This window comes from Pieris rapae, chromosome 20, assembly GCF_905147795.1.
Source record: "Pieris rapae chromosome 20, ilPieRapa1.1, whole genome shotgun sequence".
Classification (NCBI taxonomy): Eukaryota; Metazoa; Arthropoda; class Insecta; order Lepidoptera; family Pieridae; genus Pieris; species Pieris rapae.
Window position 1 is genome coordinate 3934236 of NC_059528.1, and position 20537 is coordinate 3954772.

The 20537-nt window shown below is 33.3% G+C and overlaps 3 protein-coding genes across 6 annotated transcripts; 2 read left to right on the forward strand and 1 right to left on the reverse strand.

Annotated features, from left to right (window-relative positions):
• Positions 1-1325: 1325 nt before the first annotated feature.
• On the forward strand, positions 1326-3864 carry LOC110998718 (trypsin, alkaline B-like). Its single transcript, XM_022267478.2, has 4 exons — positions 1326-1372; positions 1671-1839; positions 2687-2942; positions 3342-3864. The coding sequence occupies exons 1-4, from the start codon at positions 1330-1332 to the stop codon at positions 3663-3665; spliced, it is 792 nt and encodes a 263-aa protein (XP_022123170.2). The 5' UTR covers positions 1326-1329; the 3' UTR covers positions 3666-3864.
• A 1419-nt stretch (positions 3865-5283) lies between these two features.
• Positions 5284-16800, forward strand: LOC110998728. Of its 4 annotated transcripts, XM_022267493.2 has the most exons (8): positions 5284-5415; positions 5592-5698; positions 10281-10390; positions 12194-12340; positions 13050-13269; positions 14270-14391; positions 15440-15644; positions 16514-16800. In XM_022267493.2, exons 2-8 carry the CDS (start codon positions 5621-5623, stop codon positions 16706-16708), a joined length of 1077 nt encoding a protein of 358 aa, XP_022123185.2. In that variant the 5' UTR covers positions 5284-5415; positions 5592-5620; the 3' UTR covers positions 16709-16800. The 4 variants fall into 4 exon arrangements, with proteins under 4 accessions (XP_022123185.2, XP_022123182.2, XP_022123183.2 ...); XM_022267490.2 differs by lacking the exon at positions 5284-5415 and having other exon boundaries at positions 5441-5698; XM_022267491.2 differs by lacking the exons at positions 5284-5415; positions 5592-5698 and adding an exon at positions 7503-7745.
• A 544-nt stretch (positions 16801-17344) lies between these two features.
• LOC110998719 (putative nuclease HARBI1) lies at positions 17345-20249 on the reverse strand. Its single transcript, XM_045632626.1, is given in 4 exon segments — positions 17345-19293; positions 19376-19471; positions 19474-19661; positions 19744-20249. Coding segments are annotated over 4 exon segments (717 nt in total). The 5' UTR covers positions 19977-20249; the 3' UTR covers positions 17345-19093.
• Between the last annotated feature and the right edge of the window lie 288 nt (positions 20250-20537).

Genomic DNA, 20537 nt, shown 5'->3' on the forward strand with positions numbered 1-20537 from the left:
TGTATCGTGCTCACATCGAGCGAATATTCAATGTCAGTCGCCACCTAAAGGGAGCTGAAGAAAATTAACGCACATATAATAAACTATAAATATGGTAAAGGTTGCAATATGAGACTGCTAAGACATATTACAAAAGTGCATCCATTTGCCTTTAACCAAAATATTCTTAAATCATATGTGTAATACTCATTACCTCCAGATATCAGACGAGCTCAGTATTTAAATTTATTTAAGAATCTTTTTTATCACCTCTGCCACGTAATTAGCTATTTATATTTTTAAATTATTAAGCTAAATTTTAGATTTTAGTTAGTATATTGCGACAAGCGGAAGAGGTAGGTTTTTGTATATATAAAGCATTTGACAGCTTCTCTGCACTATAACTAGTGTGGCCATGTTCTGTTAAAAATGATTTTTTTTTTCAACTTTTCAATTATTTTGAATTTGGAACACGAATATTATTTTAAAAACTTCTTTCGATTTTGCGCCATTTCTCATAGTTTTTCATGTCAATTATCAAATTACAATGTGGAATAAGGTGTTAAAGTGTTCGGATTGCATAGATCGCCTTGCACAAGGTGGGTATAGAGCCGTCGGTCATATACCAGACATTTCAAAAGCTTGGTACGCCATATGTTCATATAATATCGTACTATCAGATACAAACACTTTGTACATACCAGAAAAAAGATACCACCTACTGTACTGATACCACTACCCTAGTACTGTCTCGAGTATAAAACAAGACCTGGAAGCTCGCTGCTAATCGTCACTATGCAGGACATGGCCTAAATTCCTAAAGAGAGTGGATCGATCCAAACCACTTCTGTCGCGATACTTAGGTGGAAAGCACAGAAATATCCTCCTTACCGATGAAACAATTTTCAGGTTTGAAGAACACTACACGAAGCAAAATGATAAAATAAAACAACGTTTTTGCCGCGCACCACCTTTATGTGGAATCAGCTACTCACTGAAGTATTTCCGAACCAATTCGACTTAGGGTTACACTTGCGAGCCTTCTGGCGATGTGACTGTCCATGGGCGAAGGCGGCAGCGGTAGCATTTAGTATCAGACGCGCCACCTGCCCGTTTTGCCTTTTTCAGTTCATAAAAAAAATATCTGCGATGATTTTATTAAAACAACTAATTGAAGCTTTATTAATATATTGACCACTCTAAATTACGTGTTATAGGATAATTGATTTCAAACGACGTAAGACATTAAGCCGTGTCTACTTCAGATTTTATTACCTAATACTGCACTTTGGCGATAAGCTGTTTGAATATAAGCACTCTCTGAAAACTTAGAGTAGTCCAAAAGAAATCATGCGCGTATTGGTGTTTTTAATTGTGGTGGCGACTGTAGTCGGTAAAGTAATTTCTAATATTTTTGTTATAGCCCGCCTCGTTGCCTGAACGGAAGGGCTTAATTTCATTAGAATTTTAAAATTGTTAAACAAATTTTTACAACCAAATAATGTCCCCAAAGCGGTGTTAGATTTCCATTCCGGCACAATATTGTCCACGACTTTACTTCCGTGTGCGGTGAATTATTCAAAAATTATTATACTGTTGCACATAGCGTATAAAATAATTGTTTCCCTGTTTTATACGCATTTAATTAAGTTGAATAGTTGAAGTGAAAAATAATTCAAGCCATTTTACAGCGGTATCCCGATCCTCAAATCGAATTGTCGGTGGTAATATCACCACCATTGAATCATATCCATTCATGAGTAACATGCAAACATTGAGTTGGGGCGGTTGGTGGTATCAGGCCTGCGGAGGGTCACTTATCACATCCAAAGTTGTGCTATCGGCTGCACATTGCTATTAGTGAGTATATTGTAAAAGAAGAAAATGTTGTACGTGTGTACGTTGAACATGTGTACACGATCTAGATGTTATACTTATTTGCGTAACAAGATAAAAATCTTAATCTACGTTTGTAGAAAAAAAAATGTTATTTTATAAATTGAAAGTTTTATTATGAGGCATTATCTAGTAAAGTAAAGTTTATTTAAATATCTCAAAAAACTAAAATGTTGAGTATAGCTAACTTCAGGGTGTCGGTTTATTGTGACAATTTACTCTCATAATTTTTCCATAACGCGCCAAAAAAGCATAACGTCAATAATGCAATGAACGAGTAGGTGCTTAACTTAGTTTTTGGAAACCAAATGTCAATAGTCAGTTTTGTAGTAGGTATGCATATTCCCAGGTAATCTCTATATATTATACTTAATACTTATATAAATTTTCGTGTCACAGTGTTCGTTCCCATACTTCTCCGAAACGGCTCGGCCGAAATGAAATTATTATGCAAATTATGTATGTCTGAGAATCGGCTATGACACAACGTACAAAAATAGATATAACCCTTAATTTTATCTACCCTCTACGATCAACCCTTATTTTTTATTTGTTAGTTAAGAAGATTGAGGTTTATATACAGAAAAGTCACAGAAAAACCTAAAAAGTTTTCATTCCGAAAAACCGAACTGTCTCTAAGGTAGCATAGCAAAAATGTTCCATGTTGATATACTAAAAATGTATTCGCGGCGGCAGCCAGTATACCTATAAACATTACTAAATTATTAAAAAAAAATATTCGTAGACAATTGTGTTCATGGGAAATTGCGTCATTTACGTCTGAACCATAATACTTACTTCTTCTTTACAGCGGTGCCTTGCCATCGGCTTGGAGGGTTGTGCTTGGTTCAACAATGTCTTCAAGCGGAGGATACACATTCAAAGTGTCTCAGTTAATATTGCATGAAAATTATATTGAGGCATTACAACTCAATGACATAGCTATTGTGAAACTGCAAGTCAACGCTATAATGTCCACTCGAGTAGGGAAAGCACGTATCGCAGGTTGCAATTATAATCTTCCTGCTGGAACAACGGTCAATGCGGTTGGTTGGGGTACAATCTCGGTAAGAATCTAAATAACTTACAACTAATGACAATAGGTCCATCAAATATAAGGACTTGTATATTATATAAAACCTTGTATATGCTCCAGCCATTCTAATATTGTGTTAGCACATTCACGGAAATTCCCCCCTCTCCCTCCTCTTGTCAGTAAAAGCAAGCAAAGCTCTCAAAAATAATAGTATGAATTTTTTGGAACCCTCGAAAATTCATTTCGTTTTTAAGCATAAACAATGTGTGGGTAATATGTGGTAAAAAGTAAATAATTACTGACGTAATCACCATTTAAGAAAATCACAGACCCCCTTTCCCCCTACTAGTGCCTATCGAAATCTGTGGGATAGTTACCTAAACTTGCATCTTAAACTATTATAAACAAAAACCTTTGTATTATATTACAGTCTGGTGGTATGCCATCGGAGAAGCTGCGGGATGTTGATCTAAAAGTTATCAATCAAAGTATTTGCGCTGAAAGGTATGCCGCTCTCAAGAAGCAGCCTGGTTTCAAAGACTGGCCTGATATCACAGCAACGATGTTATGTGCCGGTGTCCTTGATGAAGGTGGCAAAGATACATGCCAGGGTGACTCAGGAGGACCGTTATTACACAAAAAGGATATACTTGTCGGGATTACGTCTTGGGGATACGCGTGTGCTCACCCACGCTTTCCAGGCGTCAACACTCGAGTATCTAGTTATGCGAACTGGATACTCGCCAACGTTTAATACTGCAAAGTTACGTACTTTGATGGTGGAAGAGTTCAAAGAAGTCAGCAGCAAGATTTTACTTCTGCGCTTCTTACAGTTCTTGCCAACTTAGTGCAACGTTCGAACTTTTATGTTATACCAAATAAATTATAGCAAAGTTTTTGGAATATGTTAAAAAAAGGACGTATTTTTTTTAAATAAAATTACATAAATTCTACTCATTGAATTTTTTTTACATACATACTTTAGGGTTATAGGTAGGTACACAAATTATAACCGAAAATAGTACTAGTCACTGTCTTTATTGTCGGCACTGTCTTACATGGCGGTTTTACAGCGACTAACCTATTCTGATACGAAATAACGATACATAGACATAATGACAAATAGAATTACGACATAGACATAATTACACCTCTTCAATACCTACATAAACTCTCGTTAACCAAGAGCCTGAAATCGGAGTGAGTACCCTGAATCTGAATCATTATTTTGTCTAAAGCGTCTTTAATCTATATACGGTCCTGAAATCAGAGGCCATATCGGGGAAGTGGTGGGGAGCACCCCAGAACTGAGATCAGAGAATCGTACCCTAATTGATGCCTAAGTGATGCCGAATTGCCGATTTCATCCCCTCAACCATTGTCCCGATATCGTAAGATTGCCATATGATAATCTCATTTTTTTATTTTTGTTTTACGCCATGTCTTAATCGTTACATATCTAGTATGTTAACACGCACTCCATCTCAATAAAGAGGAAATTGTGATGAATTCTACCTATTTGATTCTCGGTGTATAATAATAAACGCCTGCTTTGTTACAATAATAATTAAGTATATTTCCAAAACTTCTTATTCTTAAACAACCACACAGCTTACAATTTAACGTCCGTCTTCGTCAAGCGGATCGGTCCAAATACCGTCACTTATTTTAGATCGTATCAAGACTACCCGTCATTATGTTTGTAACTGTCGGTATCGAATCAATCAACTAACTTACATCGAGTAAAACATATTAAACAAATACAATCATCAAATAATCTATACTGTAAATTATAAATATTAATTATAAACATAATAAAATTGTAAAGTAATAACATATCATCATAAATTCGTTACATCGTGAATCAAGTATAATCATCAAAATAAAGTAGCTTGTAAATTGAATATAAATATTATTTAAAAATAAACGTGATTTAAATAATAAATTTGTAAAATAATAACAAGTAATCTTAAATTCATTACAAAATAATAATGGCACTTTTTTAACTAAAAACTCCTGTCGTAATTAGCAACACTGACTTTATCTAAACTCAAGCAAGCAAAGAAGCAATCCAAAGAAAAAGACCAATGAAATATTGCTATATACTGTGGCTAAATATATATCATAGAGCATATAACCGATGTTTATTCCATTGATAATTTATAAGTTCCTCAGACCTCCCTCATTGCTGATCTCTGATGACTAATCTCTCAGAATCTGGTCCCCTTCTATGTCTAATAACTAATCTCTCAGCCCTCAACCAAAAATAAGACTTGGCTTAAAGGTCTCGTTACCAGGCCATAAAATTTAAAAAAAATCTCAGCTCTCAAGTGACAAGTCTCAATAGATTTTTAAATTGCTAGCTACTTTCAAGTTTCAGATTAATGTACATAGTACATACTACATAAGTATCAGTATGTAGTATTGTAAAAGTAAATGTAATATACTCTTATGCCCCTATGTCTCAATCTCATGGAATAGCCATATTGATTTTTAATTAATAGGTACATATTATGAAATTGACTATCTAGTAAATAATAAATGTTAACAAGTTTTGGCCGGCAAACAATTTTCGTAAAACAAAAATGACATTAAAACACTACCTATACTGTTATTGTAAAATGTATTATTATCTTGCTGTTAGAGGTTTTGTCTAAATAAATAATTTTCAATATGCCAGGGGGAATAAAATGTGTGAACTGTATAACGATGGACAACGTTGAGGAAGGACAAGTGCCTAAAGAGTTTATTGAATATGATTTTGCAGAAGATGCGCTTGACTTTGAGGTGAGTACTTTTAATGGAAATTGCCATTGTTTATTTTGAAGTTTATCATATTATATACTACTATGTATTACTATGTTCTAATTTTGAAATATGATATTGGGATTTGCTACAAAAGGCTTTCAAGTTATGACACTTACTAGGGATTTAACATGGTATCCTTAAATAAATCAATGTTTCTTAAAAAAACATTTTTAATAGTCAATGTTTCATTAACTGGGCATGTTATTTCACTGTTTATTGTTACCAGATAGAGGTGTCAAGTTTATAAAAACTGTTCTAAATTTTCCAGCCATGCAATTCTGAATAATATTTCCTCTTATTAATAAATTTATCTCGCATTCACTTTAGTAACCTTGATATCCCACAAAGTATCAACATTACTGATAACAACACTAAGATACACATACCCAAAGCAAAATTTAATTGCTGGTAAGGATGTATTTATTACTCTTCATCATTTTTTGTATTTACCTAGAACATTGTATGGTACTGATATAAAGAAACAAACCTGTGTGGATTATTATATATAAACTCTAACATAACATTACTATATTAAATTGGAAGATATCTTTAAGTAAGATATTTAAAGTAATGCTCTGAATATAAGAAACCATTTAAAATTAAACTTATGTATTTTTGTTTGTCCCAAATAGACCACAATCTGTAATTATGAAATGCATTTCTATAATATTGCTATTATTTATAACTACTACACATTTTGTTGGGGCTGGAAGTACTTATTAACCACACTAGGCATGGTAAATGGTGTCTATTGCTGGCTGTGCCATAGACATGTACTAACTTGCTCAGAGATGCTGACTCTATACATGCATTATGCACACTTAATAATGTTGTGCTACAGACAAATATATTCAGTTTAACACTGACCTAATTCAAAAGAGTTGCATTATCCATAATTTACTATGTAAGGAAATTAGGTTTTTATTTAATTAGTTGCTGTCATGGTAGAAAATAAGACTAAAATTAATCTATGAAAAAAATTTCAACATTTCTCAAAAAAAAAGTTTTCACATGTTTTAGCATTTTAACACTTAAGCAAAATTCTTGCAACCTTCAGCATGTCCACATGTCTTGCAGTTTAAAAAAAATACTATCAGTTTTTAACCAGTTATTGTGTAAATTGGTAACCATGGTTACGGACATAGTATCCATGTCTACATTTAAAATTTTTATTTATCAGTATAAATAAGTATCATTCAAAATATAACAGTTGAATTTTACTTATTTTAATTTTGGCTCAGAAACACACACATGTACAAAAACTGAAATGAATTATTCCGCTATTATTATTCATAAGATAAATTGCTTTTAATCTAAAGATATTCAAATAATTTTTATACAGATTAGTAAGTGTTAATTATGTTTACTCCACTTTATATTGTTATCTCTTATCATAGGGTTGTAATAGATAGCAATCCTGCATTATTTTATATTTGTATTATTCTAGTATTCTATTTGTGTTGTCTGGCTCCATGCATTCAAATCTAAATTAATAGCCCTAATACAGTGCAATATTTTGATGTTTTTGCTTCAATGATTTTCAGTTTAATTTTGTGAGGCCTGGGTTAATGCCCGGAAAAACAATAATTGTTTTAGACAGTAAGCACAAATGGCTGTTTTGCCTGAAATACGATGAGGCACAGACAATGTTACCTATTATAGTTTGGAGGTTTACGGTCTACTACTTAGCACGCAAAGTAATTCAAACTTGAGGATACACTTCTACTGTAAACCAAATATGTAGTAAACGCGCAAATACAGATATACGTCAATGCATAAAACAAACATTCTAATACTAAATGCTGAGGGTTACGGACGTAACTGGGGCGCGAGCACCCAATAGCACGATTGTACGGATATTTTCGTGAGCCAAAGATATAATTTGTGGGCAGTGCAATGCCAGGCCTCTTGCGATGACGAACGTCTAAATCGAATCACGATGGTCTGCTGTCGTAATTGTGGTGCGTTTTGTCGCCGTTTATTTTGCCGCCAAAACGATGTCAATGAAGAAATTCCAATTTCACCGGTAATTAGAGATGTTGTTAACAGCACTGTAACTGAAAGCTTTTGACACTCGACTAACTGTATGTATTTTTTAACGCTGTGGTGCTAATGTATTTTATTATCGTGGTCTAGCAGTCTCTATTGCCATAACGTATATTTTAATTCATATATACAATTATGACCCCGGTTACCATGACGACCAAAAAATACAGATAAAAAAAGTTTAAATTTGTATTATACAATTTATAACTTGTAAATAAAATAAGAAAACTAAAGTGAATAAAACTTCATTCATTCTGAGTACTTAGCAATGTTGCTAATTGTCGTAGCTTTGTTTACAATAACATTCCTTCATGGCCTCGAAATTGAATTTGACATAGAATTAATCAACTACTTTCCGTAAAAAAAATCGAACCTGTAAAAAAATGTTTAGTCTTTTTTGATTCCGCGGTTTAAGCGCGAAATGTATTAGTGATAATTGTTGAGTAGGTGTATTATTAATATATTATTAGAATAAATAAATTTAACCGAAAAAAATTAAGAATGAGTACGATTTTCTTATCGCTTCAATACCTAACGTCTTGAAGGTTATTTTTTTCTCACAGCTGACGTAATATTGTTAGGTACATTTTAATCGCTGCAATAAAATTTTAATAAGATTGCTTAGATAAATTATTCTAATATTAAGAGAAACTGTTCATTGTGTTCCAGTAATAATTAAGGTTGGTAAGAGGAGTTGTAACATTAAAGTTGATTCGCAGTAAATCAAATAAAGTCAGGGTTACACGGTATACCCCAAATTACCTGCCATAGGCGGATGGGTTACAAGATATGAAGAGAATATGTTCTTAATTAATTATAAAGATATTTCTGTACAAAATAGATTAGGGGTGAATGAACTAAATTTACAGATGGCGGCGTTGGATGTCAAATAAAAAACAATAAAAATAATAAGCGTTTATGTCATTACTTCAAACTTCAATTTTAATATGTAAAATATGTCTGGCCAGTATTTCATTAAGTTTAGTCAGGTACAACGCCTGACGGAGCGTTCACAGTCTGCTTAGATTGTCCCTGGCACAAATTAATTTCTTTGGTCTGATGACCTCATACTTAGGCATGAGGTGTGACTCAGTACCTATCGTTAGGATAACATGGTATGAATGAGTAATATATTAACACCGTCACAGAAAACCCTTAAACATACCGCTACTCATAACTACAGTTTTCAGAATTTAAATAGAACCGTACAAATATTATTAAAATATACATATCTATGTTTAAAACATATCAAATAGCCTTTTGATTATTTTAAAATGGTGTTAGTATAAATCTTACGATAGGATATTGGCACAGTTGATATGTCATTTTCATACAAAGGTACACCGATCCGACCTACCATGGACAGCTTGCATCGACAGATGGCTGTTACAATCCGTAGATAGGTTATTGGCAATATTTGGATTAAGATGTCTATCTCTGATGGTCCAAAATGGATTGAGATAGGTTATGTTTGGGCGATATACGGCCCGAGCACGAGTCACGGCCAAAGGCAGAGCTTTATCAATCGACACAATTATAATTTAACCACCAGACTTCATTTGTTTTTTGTTTATTTAAAAATATTGTTTTAATTTCATCCAGTATTATAAAGAGTACTAAAGCCTATGTCACCGAAGGCGTAACGAGTATACCTAAATTCCAACTCTGTTTTTCCAATAATGATAGCCCGACGTTATGCGAGTTCGAAGTCGTTCTCTCAATATCCGTAGTCTGATGTGGTGGAATCGCGTGGAACAAAAGCTCATTGAAATCTGGATCGCTGTCGCTGTTCGCCTTATATAGTAAAACCTTAATCACATCCATATAAAGCTTCAAATCGATTCTAGCAAATTAGTTCCGAAAACAGAAATATTTTGGTTATGAATACGATACAAAGGTATAGATAGTTTTACCGCCTTGAGGAAAAACTAGTTGAATATCATTTAGTCCACACCTATGTAAGTACGATATATTATCTATTGATATATTTTACACCTATGGCTCAAGATATGGCCCATTAGTTTATCATGAACGTGTGCGAGGTAATTACTAAAAAACTTTTTTGTCGACGTAGATATGCTGTGAGTAAACATTTATAATAAATACCAGATTTTCATTTATAAATTTCCTGTAAGCACCTTACAGCATTTTTTGCGTATGCAAGATTTTACCTAGCATACGCACACCATATTATAATTCTTATAAAATTAATTTATCGTGCCTAATATATACAGTCATAAGTCAATATGGCGGACACTGCTTTATTGAAGATTTTATAAATACGCTGAGTATACGCTTTCGTTCTGATTTTGTTTAATAATTTTTTATTATGACCTGCCAGTGTGGGTCGTGACAACGTCTTCTAAAGATCACACTTGTCTGATCTGTCAATTCTTTTTCTCTATGGATTATTGACAGCGCCCGAGATTAATGACCCGAACAAAGGGAGCATAGAACACTGTAAACAGAATGAAACCTTCATCGTAAATTAATCGATTATTAAAAATATTTTCAGATTCAGTTGGCTGAAGCGAGAGAAGTTAAATTTAGCCAAACGTTGACAGAACCTCTCTCAATTGGATCTCATATCGTGTGTACGGGGACGCCCTCAGAAGATTTACCATGGTAGGTAAGGCACATAAATATACTATCTTATTACTTCTATATTTCCACATATGATTTCGCGAATCGTTTCCTCGGTCCACCAGAACTTGGTTTGGGAGTACTGAGAGACGAATGCCAGATGGAAGATGGAAGGAGGATTTGAATGAAACGATAAACTCAATATTTATCCGATCTGAAAAATTATTTTAGTCCCCTGAAAAAAACTTTATTAATAAAAAAATAATTTAATAATCAATCTCCACCAGTGCACAGCCTCGTCAGGAAATAATGAGCAGAAGGAGAAAGGAAAACGTAGATTTTATCAAAGTATTATATGTATAATACCTAGAGTACCTATAATAATGTGTTGTTATCGTAACTTGCCAATACTTTACGATAGTTAAATTCAATATCATATAATATAAACAAATTGTACTGAAACTATGTATAATTATGTTTATGTTTAGTTGAAATACGCGTCATGTAAGTAAATATCACTTGCCCTTCCGTGTTGAATTCAAATCTACAATAATCTAAATTACATCTTATAAAGATTGTTTAACTAATTCAGAATTTTACGAATATAGTAGATAAATTCCTTGTTTTGTTTGTTAGCTTACTAAATAAAATAACCCATAAATTTATTGGTTAAGGAGGGTATAGGGTGGGTGACTTTGGCACAAAATCGTTATTTGTAAAGGTCACGCAACCAATAAACGTCACGCTATTGCTTCATAAAATCCTTCGTTCCTACTTTTCATTTCACTTGCTGAACCTTTAGTATATATTATAGTGGTTTAACGATGCATCACAGCAACATGATAGCTTTAATGTCTGATGTAATTTTTAATAAATTCAAAATACATAGTTTAATCTAAATTTGTCTAATAAAACGATTGTATTTGTAGCGACACAATCTTCGGCTATAAATCACTACGATGACGTCATATCCTGAATCGCGCTATAAAAGTATTTCCCCGCTGAGTATATATCGACAAGCAAGTCAGACCTTCGGTCTCCATTCAGACCGGAGTTAAAAACCATCTTCAACTGTAGAGGCGAGATCCCTTACTTCGTTCTTTGCTCACTCCAGTGAGTTCCCGGCCCTACAGGCTAGACGAGTTCCGAGTCTCGCAGGAGACGGGCTTGTGCTAAAAGTGAAAAAGCCCTTCATTCCCCCACATCTTTCTATCCACTATATAAGACTTAACATAAATATATCAATCACAAATCCGCATATGTATCTGTATATATATTAATACGAAATTACTAAAGCACAAAGATATCTTCATTGCGTAGGTTCTATACAATCAAAATAATGAAATTAAAAAAGTCATGTTCATAGAAACGAAATTCGTCTTTAGATTGTTGCTAAATACATTGACCTGTCCTATTTCACCACAGCGTAATACATTTTAATGGAAAGAGACAGGAGACTAGATAAAACGGAGCAACACTAAAGTTCTTATCTTTCGTTGTACGCCATTGATTTGAGAATTGGCAGTAAATGTAATATTAGAAGCATTAATTATGTATTTATTTTTTGATATTCATAAGTGTACAGTGTTATCTGTATGAATTTTGATTGATTAAGGGCCTGTTTCACAATGTCCGGATAAGTTCCAAATAAGTTATTTGTTACTTATTTGTAGGATAAACAGTATTTTTGCGTTTCACGACTGTCAGATAGCGCTATTTGTCATGAAATGCCAAGTATCTTATTCGGAACTTTTATCTTTCGAATAATTTATGTGTTGCATAGCTATTTGGCACTTTATCCATACATTGTGAAACAGGCCCTTAATCTATGACTTTATTTTCCAGGTTTGCTATAAACATCGGTTGCGGAGATTCCGATTCGGGGCGTGGAGATATAGCCGTCCATTTCAATGTCCGTTTACCCCAGTGCTATGTTGTCAGAAACACGAGGCGCCATGAGAAATGGGGGTCCGAGGAGACTACAGCCTACAGGTATGAATAAATTTAAATAATTTTTAAATCCAAAATTTATTTATCGTCGCTTATGCGGGAAGTCGTTAGTATAGTAGTTAGTTTCGATTCCCGATAAAAAAATTTTTAATTTGTAGTTTTTTGTAAGGAAAGGATTAATATTCCAGTTGCTCTACAGCCCTATATGGGCCTTAATCCGTTTCTTTCCTCTTTTTTATGTAGGTTTAGTCTTGTGGTTTTGGGTATTAAGACATTTTGCTTGTCTACATGATGTTTGGCTTCACTATAAAATTGTATAATAAAAGACTCGAACACACGATCTAAGGGTTGAAATCACACTCGGAAGACACTAGGCCTACACAAGTCCCGTAAGATGTTTAAAAAATTTGGACATTTGAGGCAAACTGAACCGAATTCCTTTAAACCAACTAAAAGTTTAATTATTGTTTTATAACTTTAAATTGCACATTTGTATTTTTAAACTTAGTTTGTTGTTAACTTTTAATGGTCAAGTTATTTTCTCTTTATCATTGTAATGTTTCCATATAAATGTGCATGCTTGTAATTAATGCACATGCACACGTATCTTTTAGTTTTTGTTATTATTATTATGTCATGTGTTCTCTGTAAATGTTGGTATGTATTGTTAGTGTGACTTTTAAAATGACGAACTTCATAGAATTAATTTTTCTTTAAACCAATATATCATACGTTTTTGTGTCTATTTCAGTAAATTTCCGTTCAAAATTGACACACTTTTCACAGTAGAGGTACTCATAGATGAGAAAGAGACATTATGGGCGGTAAACGGCATTCATTACTGTAGCTATGCGCATCGAAATCCCAGTACCCTTACTGCCAACTGGGTGCAAGTCACCGGCGTAAGAGATGCGACATTGAATGTACTAAAGACTGATTTCTATCCGACGCTGGCACCGCCTTTATTTGAGGTAATTAACATGTCTCTTTCTTTAACCATACTATAGATAGAGACGGCACTATTTCATACATATTTTGAAGAACTGGCAATACGTATGTATATAGTGTGGACCAATTTTCCACACTTAGACGTCCATTTGGTCCCTCCAAAACCTCAGCTATTTTCTGGGCACATCGCAGGACAATGGAGAAACCTCACTTCTCCAAGTTTTTCTGTTCTTTGTGAAGCCACACATCTCCATGTCCTGCGCCTAGGACATGGAGATGTTTGTTAAGGATACACTGCTCTAGTATTGTCTTTTATTTACATACTAGCTGACTTGGCAAACGTCGTCTTGCCAGGTCAGCTAGTAATTTATAAAACTACTACCTTTAACTCAGCGCCATCTGTTAGAATTGTATCAAATAATAAACAAATGTTAATGTTATCGTAATTTTAGTAAGGATGCCTATTTTTTTGAAAATGAAATATAGCCTATGTCACTCAGGAATGATGTAGCTTTCCAACAGTGAAAGAATTTTTCAAATCTGCCAAGTAGTTTCGGAGCCTATTCAATTCATACAAACAAACAAACAAAAAATCAAACCTTTCCTCTTTATAATATTAGTATAGATTTAAAGAAAAACACTTTTTTAACGGATTATAGTTATGTATGGACACCGTGAGCAATTTCTGCAAAAACCCTACATCTTTTAGTCGATACCAACTCCGGGGAAATAAATACAGATAACACAACATTTTCTGCAGCTGTAATACTTTTTGACATTTAACACCTTTGTCTTCAGTCACCGTGACCACGCACGCTGTAAAGCACGCGAAACGTCGGTTTAAATTTAAAATTATGTACAAATAATTATAAGTTTAAATACAATAATACATAACTATAATCCGTTAAAAAAGTGTTTTTCTTTAAATACACTGCTCTGTTATTGTGTAATAATATCTCAGTAAAAGATCTTCATTGAAGCATTCGAAGTGAACTAGGGATTTTAAATCTAATACCTTTTTAGGTACCACAGAGAGACTGTATTAATGGGCCAATAAAGAATGGGGAACCCAGTTGGCATTCGAATATTATAGCGACTTTACCAATTGGGATACCTGAAGAACATCAACTGGTTATACATGGAAGGTAAGTAATTGTTACAAGGTTTTTCCTTTTTTTTTAGTTACCATGGTTACCATTGTTTGAAATTGAAATATCGTATAGATTGTATTCGTTTTTACAATCAACTCCTTAGCGAAATTAGAGAATTATTACTAAATAAATTCAAAGCTCCCGTTAATTGTAAATTAATCAATAAAGCTTTTTATATATTTGACGAATATTTAAACGATCCTAATCCTTGGGATTGATTTTGCAGTACAATTTGTATGACTCAAAACTTAGCGATTAATAAGAGTGTCGGAGAGTTTCTTTTTGCCCGTTCTACCCCTTGACTAGCGAACTGATAGTAAATGTAAATTAGAATTAATTTAACTTTTATTTTAAAATTACTGACGATCATATGACGTGTACTTGTATATGAATAAACTTATTTTGACTTTTTTTTCTTCGATTGAGACGTGGTCCTAAGAATCAATATTTATACGTATAAAAATATTATATAACCTTTTATGGCTCAGATTTCTGTATCACTTTCGTAAACATATTTTTTTCTAATTGGCAAGTAAGTGATCACTGTCAGCTTTTTGTGCCTGACACACTTAGATTTTTGGGTTTAAGTCAGTGTTAAATGTGCACATAGAAAGTCTATTGATGCATAGCCGGGGTTCGAACCTATAACCTTAGGGATAAGAGTTCCACGACCAAAGTTACTGATAAAAGAAACTGGTTTCATTTCCAAATACACATTGAAGTATACATAAGAGCAGTCTTGGCCTAGTGGCTCTAGCGTGCGACTCTCATACCTGAGGTCGTAGGTTCGATCCCCGCCTGTGCACCAATAGACTTTCTTTCTATGTCCGCATTTAACATTTGCTCGAACGGTGAAGGAAAACATCGTGTGGAAACCGAAATGTCTCAAACCCAAAAAGTCGACGACGTGTGTCAGGCACTGGAGGCTGATCACCCATTAGATTTAAAATTGATCATGAAACAGATTCAGAATCCTGAGGCCAAGACCCAAAGAGGTTGTAGTGCCACTGATTTATTCTATTGAAGTATACATGCGTTTCAGACTCCGTCCAATGCTTCACTCGTTCGTATTGGACCTAATGGACAATGCGCGCGAGTGGCCGCGTCCTAACATCCTCTTACACGTAAACCTGCGCGCGTACGTCGACTCGCAACTCGATCGGCAATTGGTCGTTCTCAACGCCTGGCTCGGCGATTGGGGCGCTGAGAGGCGACAACGCACTGCTAGACTTATACCTGGCTCTAAGGTATATTTTAATTTAATAATTATTTTTATTTATTTATTAACACTTCGTTGCATTACATAAAAGGAAAATATTAAACATAATTTAATGACAAGCAACTGACGGCCTTATCGCTTTAGAGCGATTTCTTCCAGACAACCACTGTGAGTAAAGGAAAAAACCACTATGAGTATATTAGATAAGGTAGGCAAGAAGTGCAAATATAGAAAAGGGAAAACAAAAAAAAAAACATACTTAACAGAAACAAAAAGAAATAAAAATAAACTAAACTGATACAAGTTACATAAAACAAAACAAAAAGTAAACAGTGCACATGAATCATGACAATCTAATTCAAGAATAATTATATGTATTTAATAATTATGTGTCGTGTTGCATTTGGCCAGTTTGTGTTTTGGGAATTTAGCTGAAAATGATTTAATATTTTTTTCATATTATATAATGAACTACCCCAGAGACGTTGTTCTTCAAGATATTTCAAGCGATTGGAATATTAAAGAAAGTGGGAATGTACGGGCTGATTTGTGAATTTAAACCATCCAGGACTCCACCCAAACTCTCATCCAAATCGGTACTGCCGTACATACGTACAGTAGGATTATGTATATATGTGTATATGTGTGTGTGTGTGTGTGTAAGCTATCCTATCTTTTAAGTTAGATCAGACATTTAGTGTTTATTTATTTTTGACGTTCATGACTGTACATTGTATTGCCTTTATGAATCAATGATTTTTGTCATTGATTTTGCATCATCATTTTAATGTCCAAAACTGCGAGTTAGACAGTTTTTGGCGTTCATCACCACAACATGCGTAGCTAAAACGTGGGTTTAAAACCCCGTTTAATTATAAGTAAGTTTAATTATTTCAGTCAACCGTCCGGATAGTGAGGGGCTCGTGTGAGTGGATGATATATGCGGATGATCTCCTCATTGGGGAATTCGAGTACCGGGCATCTCCTGTTGGCGTGACAGCTATGCGTCTCCGTGGCGATCTATATCCGGAACAAATTTACATAGCACCCTCAAGTAACTCACCTGTTAATGAAAAACCAACCCCGATATGAATAAAAATTGACAATTAATCTATGTTATATATGAGAATATGCCAAACGGATGGAAACTTAAGATTAAGACGTGAAATATTTTAGGCCGGCAACGCACTCGCGAGCCCTCTAGCATGGAGTGTCCATGGGCGGCGGTATCACTTAACATCAGGTGAGCCTCCTGCCCGTTTGTCCCCTGTTTTATAAAAAAAATGGATGAATCTGAAAATCCTTGGAAGACAATCTCGAATAAATTAAGCTTTTAAAAATGTACTGTATTTTGACATTATTAATGAAATATCAATTATTATTATGTAAGCCATTTATATTTTAAGTGTAAGTCAAGACTTAATAGTGCACTTATATTATTAGGTGCTAATTGTGATGAACTTTAATATTTCAAAATATCTCTATACTATCTGTGGTTTTCTGCTATACACTATAAAAAAATACAATTGACTCAACTTTTGTTTATAATAATTGTTCTAGTGTATCGGAATTAGCACCAATAAAACATTTCTATGAATTATATTTTGTTGCTATTAAGTGTGTATACAATGTTATATATTAAGAGTTATGTACACGTTTCATATATTTTTAGCATTTGTTAGGTTAGGTTAGTTATAATATGAACGACTATATTTTAGGCATTTACTGTTGTTAATTTGTAATTACCGATGAATTGTGATATTTATGGATTTTATTTATCGACGTTGAGTTTGCTGTGTTGAACACACAAATTCTAATACTAAACATAAATTATAATATATAAGTATTTGATGGATTTGTTGCGCTTCTAATTATTAAAGTATTCTTGTCAGCAAAAGTAAGCAAAGCTCTCAAAAATAATAATACATATGCGTATTAATTTTTTGTATGAATCCTCGGAAATGTATTTCGTTTTCAAGCATAGACAATATGTATATAAGTAATTAATTACCGTTGATGTAATCACCAAATATGAAAATCAAAGAGCCTCCTATTGTGCTTACGTAATACTTTTCGACCCCTTATATCAAGATTTTGTATCTTTAAATTATTATTATAATTTGATTATTTGTATCGCTATGGCTATGTGATAGACATTGGAATGCAGATGTGTATCAAAACAATGTTATAATTACAATTGACATTACGTTATAGTTACATGTGCCATAAAAGTTATGTACAATCACACAATATTGAGATTTGAAATTGTCTGTATTTGGTTACCAAGTTTTATTGCGATGTTATAATTATATTATGAATATATCTCGTTCACTCTAATAAAAATTTATAAACGAAGCACGATGTTTAATTATATCCGCTTTATATAACATACTTACTTAGAAATTTTCAAAACAAGCTTTGACCGACAATAGCAATGTGTGAAACACTAGCAAAACGTGGTAGTAAAAAGTCTACTTAATTAATTTCACATTGTTAGATACACACATTTATAAGCTAATCAATATACAGGTTTTACTTTAAAACAAATATCTTTTTTAATTCGGTACATTATTTAGGTACGTGAAAGCCCGACATTTGTAATTCTTAATTTTAAATAGGAAAATAATTTTTTTTTAATTTAGCAGTCTTTTGAAAAAGATCGATTTGAAAGTTGTTAAAAATTCTATAAAATATTCTTCTTCTAAGTCTTCCCTAATAAGGGAAGACATCCTATACACAACATTTAACGTAGTTTTGTTTTGTGAAAGCAAAATAATTTCATGTTTTGGAGTTCCGACCCAGGATAGGCGGCCTATCATAGGCCAACATACATTTGGTATAACATTATTTTTGTAGATATATTGTAGAGACATTATACGGTATATAATACATAACAACATTTTTTTCTGTTTTATCATCAATAGTTTCCACAGCGCATGCGTGCACATTTTTTATTAATAATTTTTCACACCTTAGATATTATTGCATTTTTATTAAGGATCCCCATTTTTGAAAACGTATATATAGCCTATGTTCATCAGTGAAGGTGCAGCTTTCTAATGTCGAATGAATTATTGAAATCCACCCAGTAGTTTTTGTGTGAAAACATTACAAACATACATACAAAAACACAAATGTTTTCTCTTTATAATAATAGTATAGATATCTAATAGACCTAATAGAATAATCATTCTATGTACTTACGTGAATACTAATTTTAGGTATGCAACAAAAATTACATTAAATAATCTATGAAAGAGGAAATACACATTTCAGTGCAGAATTAGTATAATATTAGAAGAGAATGTTAAATATTTAGATCTGGTTCCTGATAAATAAATTCTAGAGAAAAGGTTAAACGGTGCCTATAAGGGCCAGTTTTTTGATCCGTAGTAAAAAGTGGTATGACCATTTGTTACTTTAACTATAGTAAAATGACCAGTAGTAAAATCGTAAATGCGTTTTTCAATGTCTATTTTAACTATAGTCAAACGCAACAATCTGTTGCGATTCCATTATAACTTTCACCCTACTATTGTTGAATATAGTGCTGTCATGCACTGAGCCCGGCCACCTTGCGACTAAATCCCTAATTCGTTGTTCTGCATCAACAATTGCCTGGGTGTTTATGGAGAAGTTATCCTTCCTATTTCGATAGAGTTCTCCATTATCACCTCCTGAAACAAAATTAACATCTAGCTTAATAAATTGTAGGATGTGTGGTTATACATATAAATTAATGCATGAGAATTTTATTACCAGGACTGAGGATGCGAATATGACTGCAGTCAATTGCACCAACAACACTAGGAAACTTAGCAATTTTATAGAAATTTGCCACATTTCTTTCAGCTCTTCTGCTGTATGTGGCATTTGAATAAAATATTTTAGCTTTATGCAAATTGTTTTGGAGACACGGTGGATAATTTTAGATGCAGAGGATTTAGACAGTCCCATTAAATCTCCAGTGCATTGTTGCATAGTTCCTGTGGCGTAGAACCGCAATGTCAGCAGTATTTGCTCAAGGGGTGTGATGGCATTGTTCCTGGAATAAAAACTCAATTAAGAAATTTTGCATCAAAGTACCAAGAAGCAAAAGACAAGAATGAAGTTAGTTATGTACATACCTGAGGGTGGGCGTTTTAAGATCATTCCTAATTTCAATTACAATCCAGAGCACTGTTTCCTTCGATAGGCGGTAACGGTGACAAAAATCAACATCATCCCAGGTTTCTAGTGGCGGATGGCGTTGCCTAAACATTTTTGGTCTTCTCAGTAACACATATTCTAATGTAATAGCATCGTCTTCTTCTTCTGAAGAACTTTCGACATCAAAGTATCTAACAATGTTTAAATTCATCACTTTATAGTAATAAACGTATTTATCAAAACTTGATGTCTGTGACAAACAGCTGTTACTATATGATTAACCAGCGGCCATCTTGTTTAACCCTCCTATACTGAGTAGTTAACTTTTTTGACTAATGGTTAGATATTTGACCATTAGTAACTCTTACCACGGATCAAAAAACGCATTTTGCTGAATTTTAACTATTAGTAACGATATTTAACCAATAGTTGAGTTAACTATGGATCAAAAAACTGGCCCTAAGCTCTTCATAATTCATACTAAGGTTGTGCCATTGTAATACATACTTTTTCTTTATAAACATATATTTTTACTTCCACTGTAAACTATCGAGTATATCGACATTTCATATTTAATATTCAGTCAAGTGTCTATAATGATTGTTTTATAGGCAAGTTTTTAATCAGAGATATTAGATTATGATCGAAAACAACAATAAAAAGTAGTGTAATTATTTTAAAGGATTGCTTTTTTGTTCAAGTATCTACATATCAACAATGCATATAATATTTAAAGTATGTAGTATGTACCTACTTAGTTATGTTTGATGTT

What these genes read in the sequence shown, in the direction of transcription:
- LOC110998718 (XM_022267478.2), top strand. Translation starts at nt 1,330, where the DNA reads ATGCGCGTATTGGTGTTTTTAATTGTGGTGGCGACTGTAGTCG. An exon ending in TCGGCTGCACATTGCTATTA is followed by an intron (nt 1,840 to 2,686) that starts GTGAGTATATTG and finishes TCTTCTTTACAG; the next exon opens with CGGTGCCTTGCCATCGGCTT. An exon ending in TTGGTTGGGGTACAATCTCG is followed by an intron (nt 2,943 to 3,341) that starts GTAAGAATCTAA and finishes ATTATATTACAG; the next exon opens with TCTGGTGGTATGCCATCGGA.
- LOC110998728 (XM_022267490.2), top strand. Translation starts at nt 5,585, where the DNA reads ATGCCAGGGGGAATAAAATGTGTGAACTGTATAACGATGGACAACGTT. An exon ending in GAGGAGACTACAGCCTACAG is followed by an intron (nt 12,341 to 13,049) that starts GTATGAATAAAT and finishes TGTCTATTTCAG; the next exon opens with TAAATTTCCGTTCAAAATTG. An exon ending in GACTTATACCTGGCTCTAAG is followed by an intron (nt 15,645 to 16,513) that starts GTATATTTTAAT and finishes TAATTATTTCAG; the next exon opens with TCAACCGTCCGGATAGTGAG.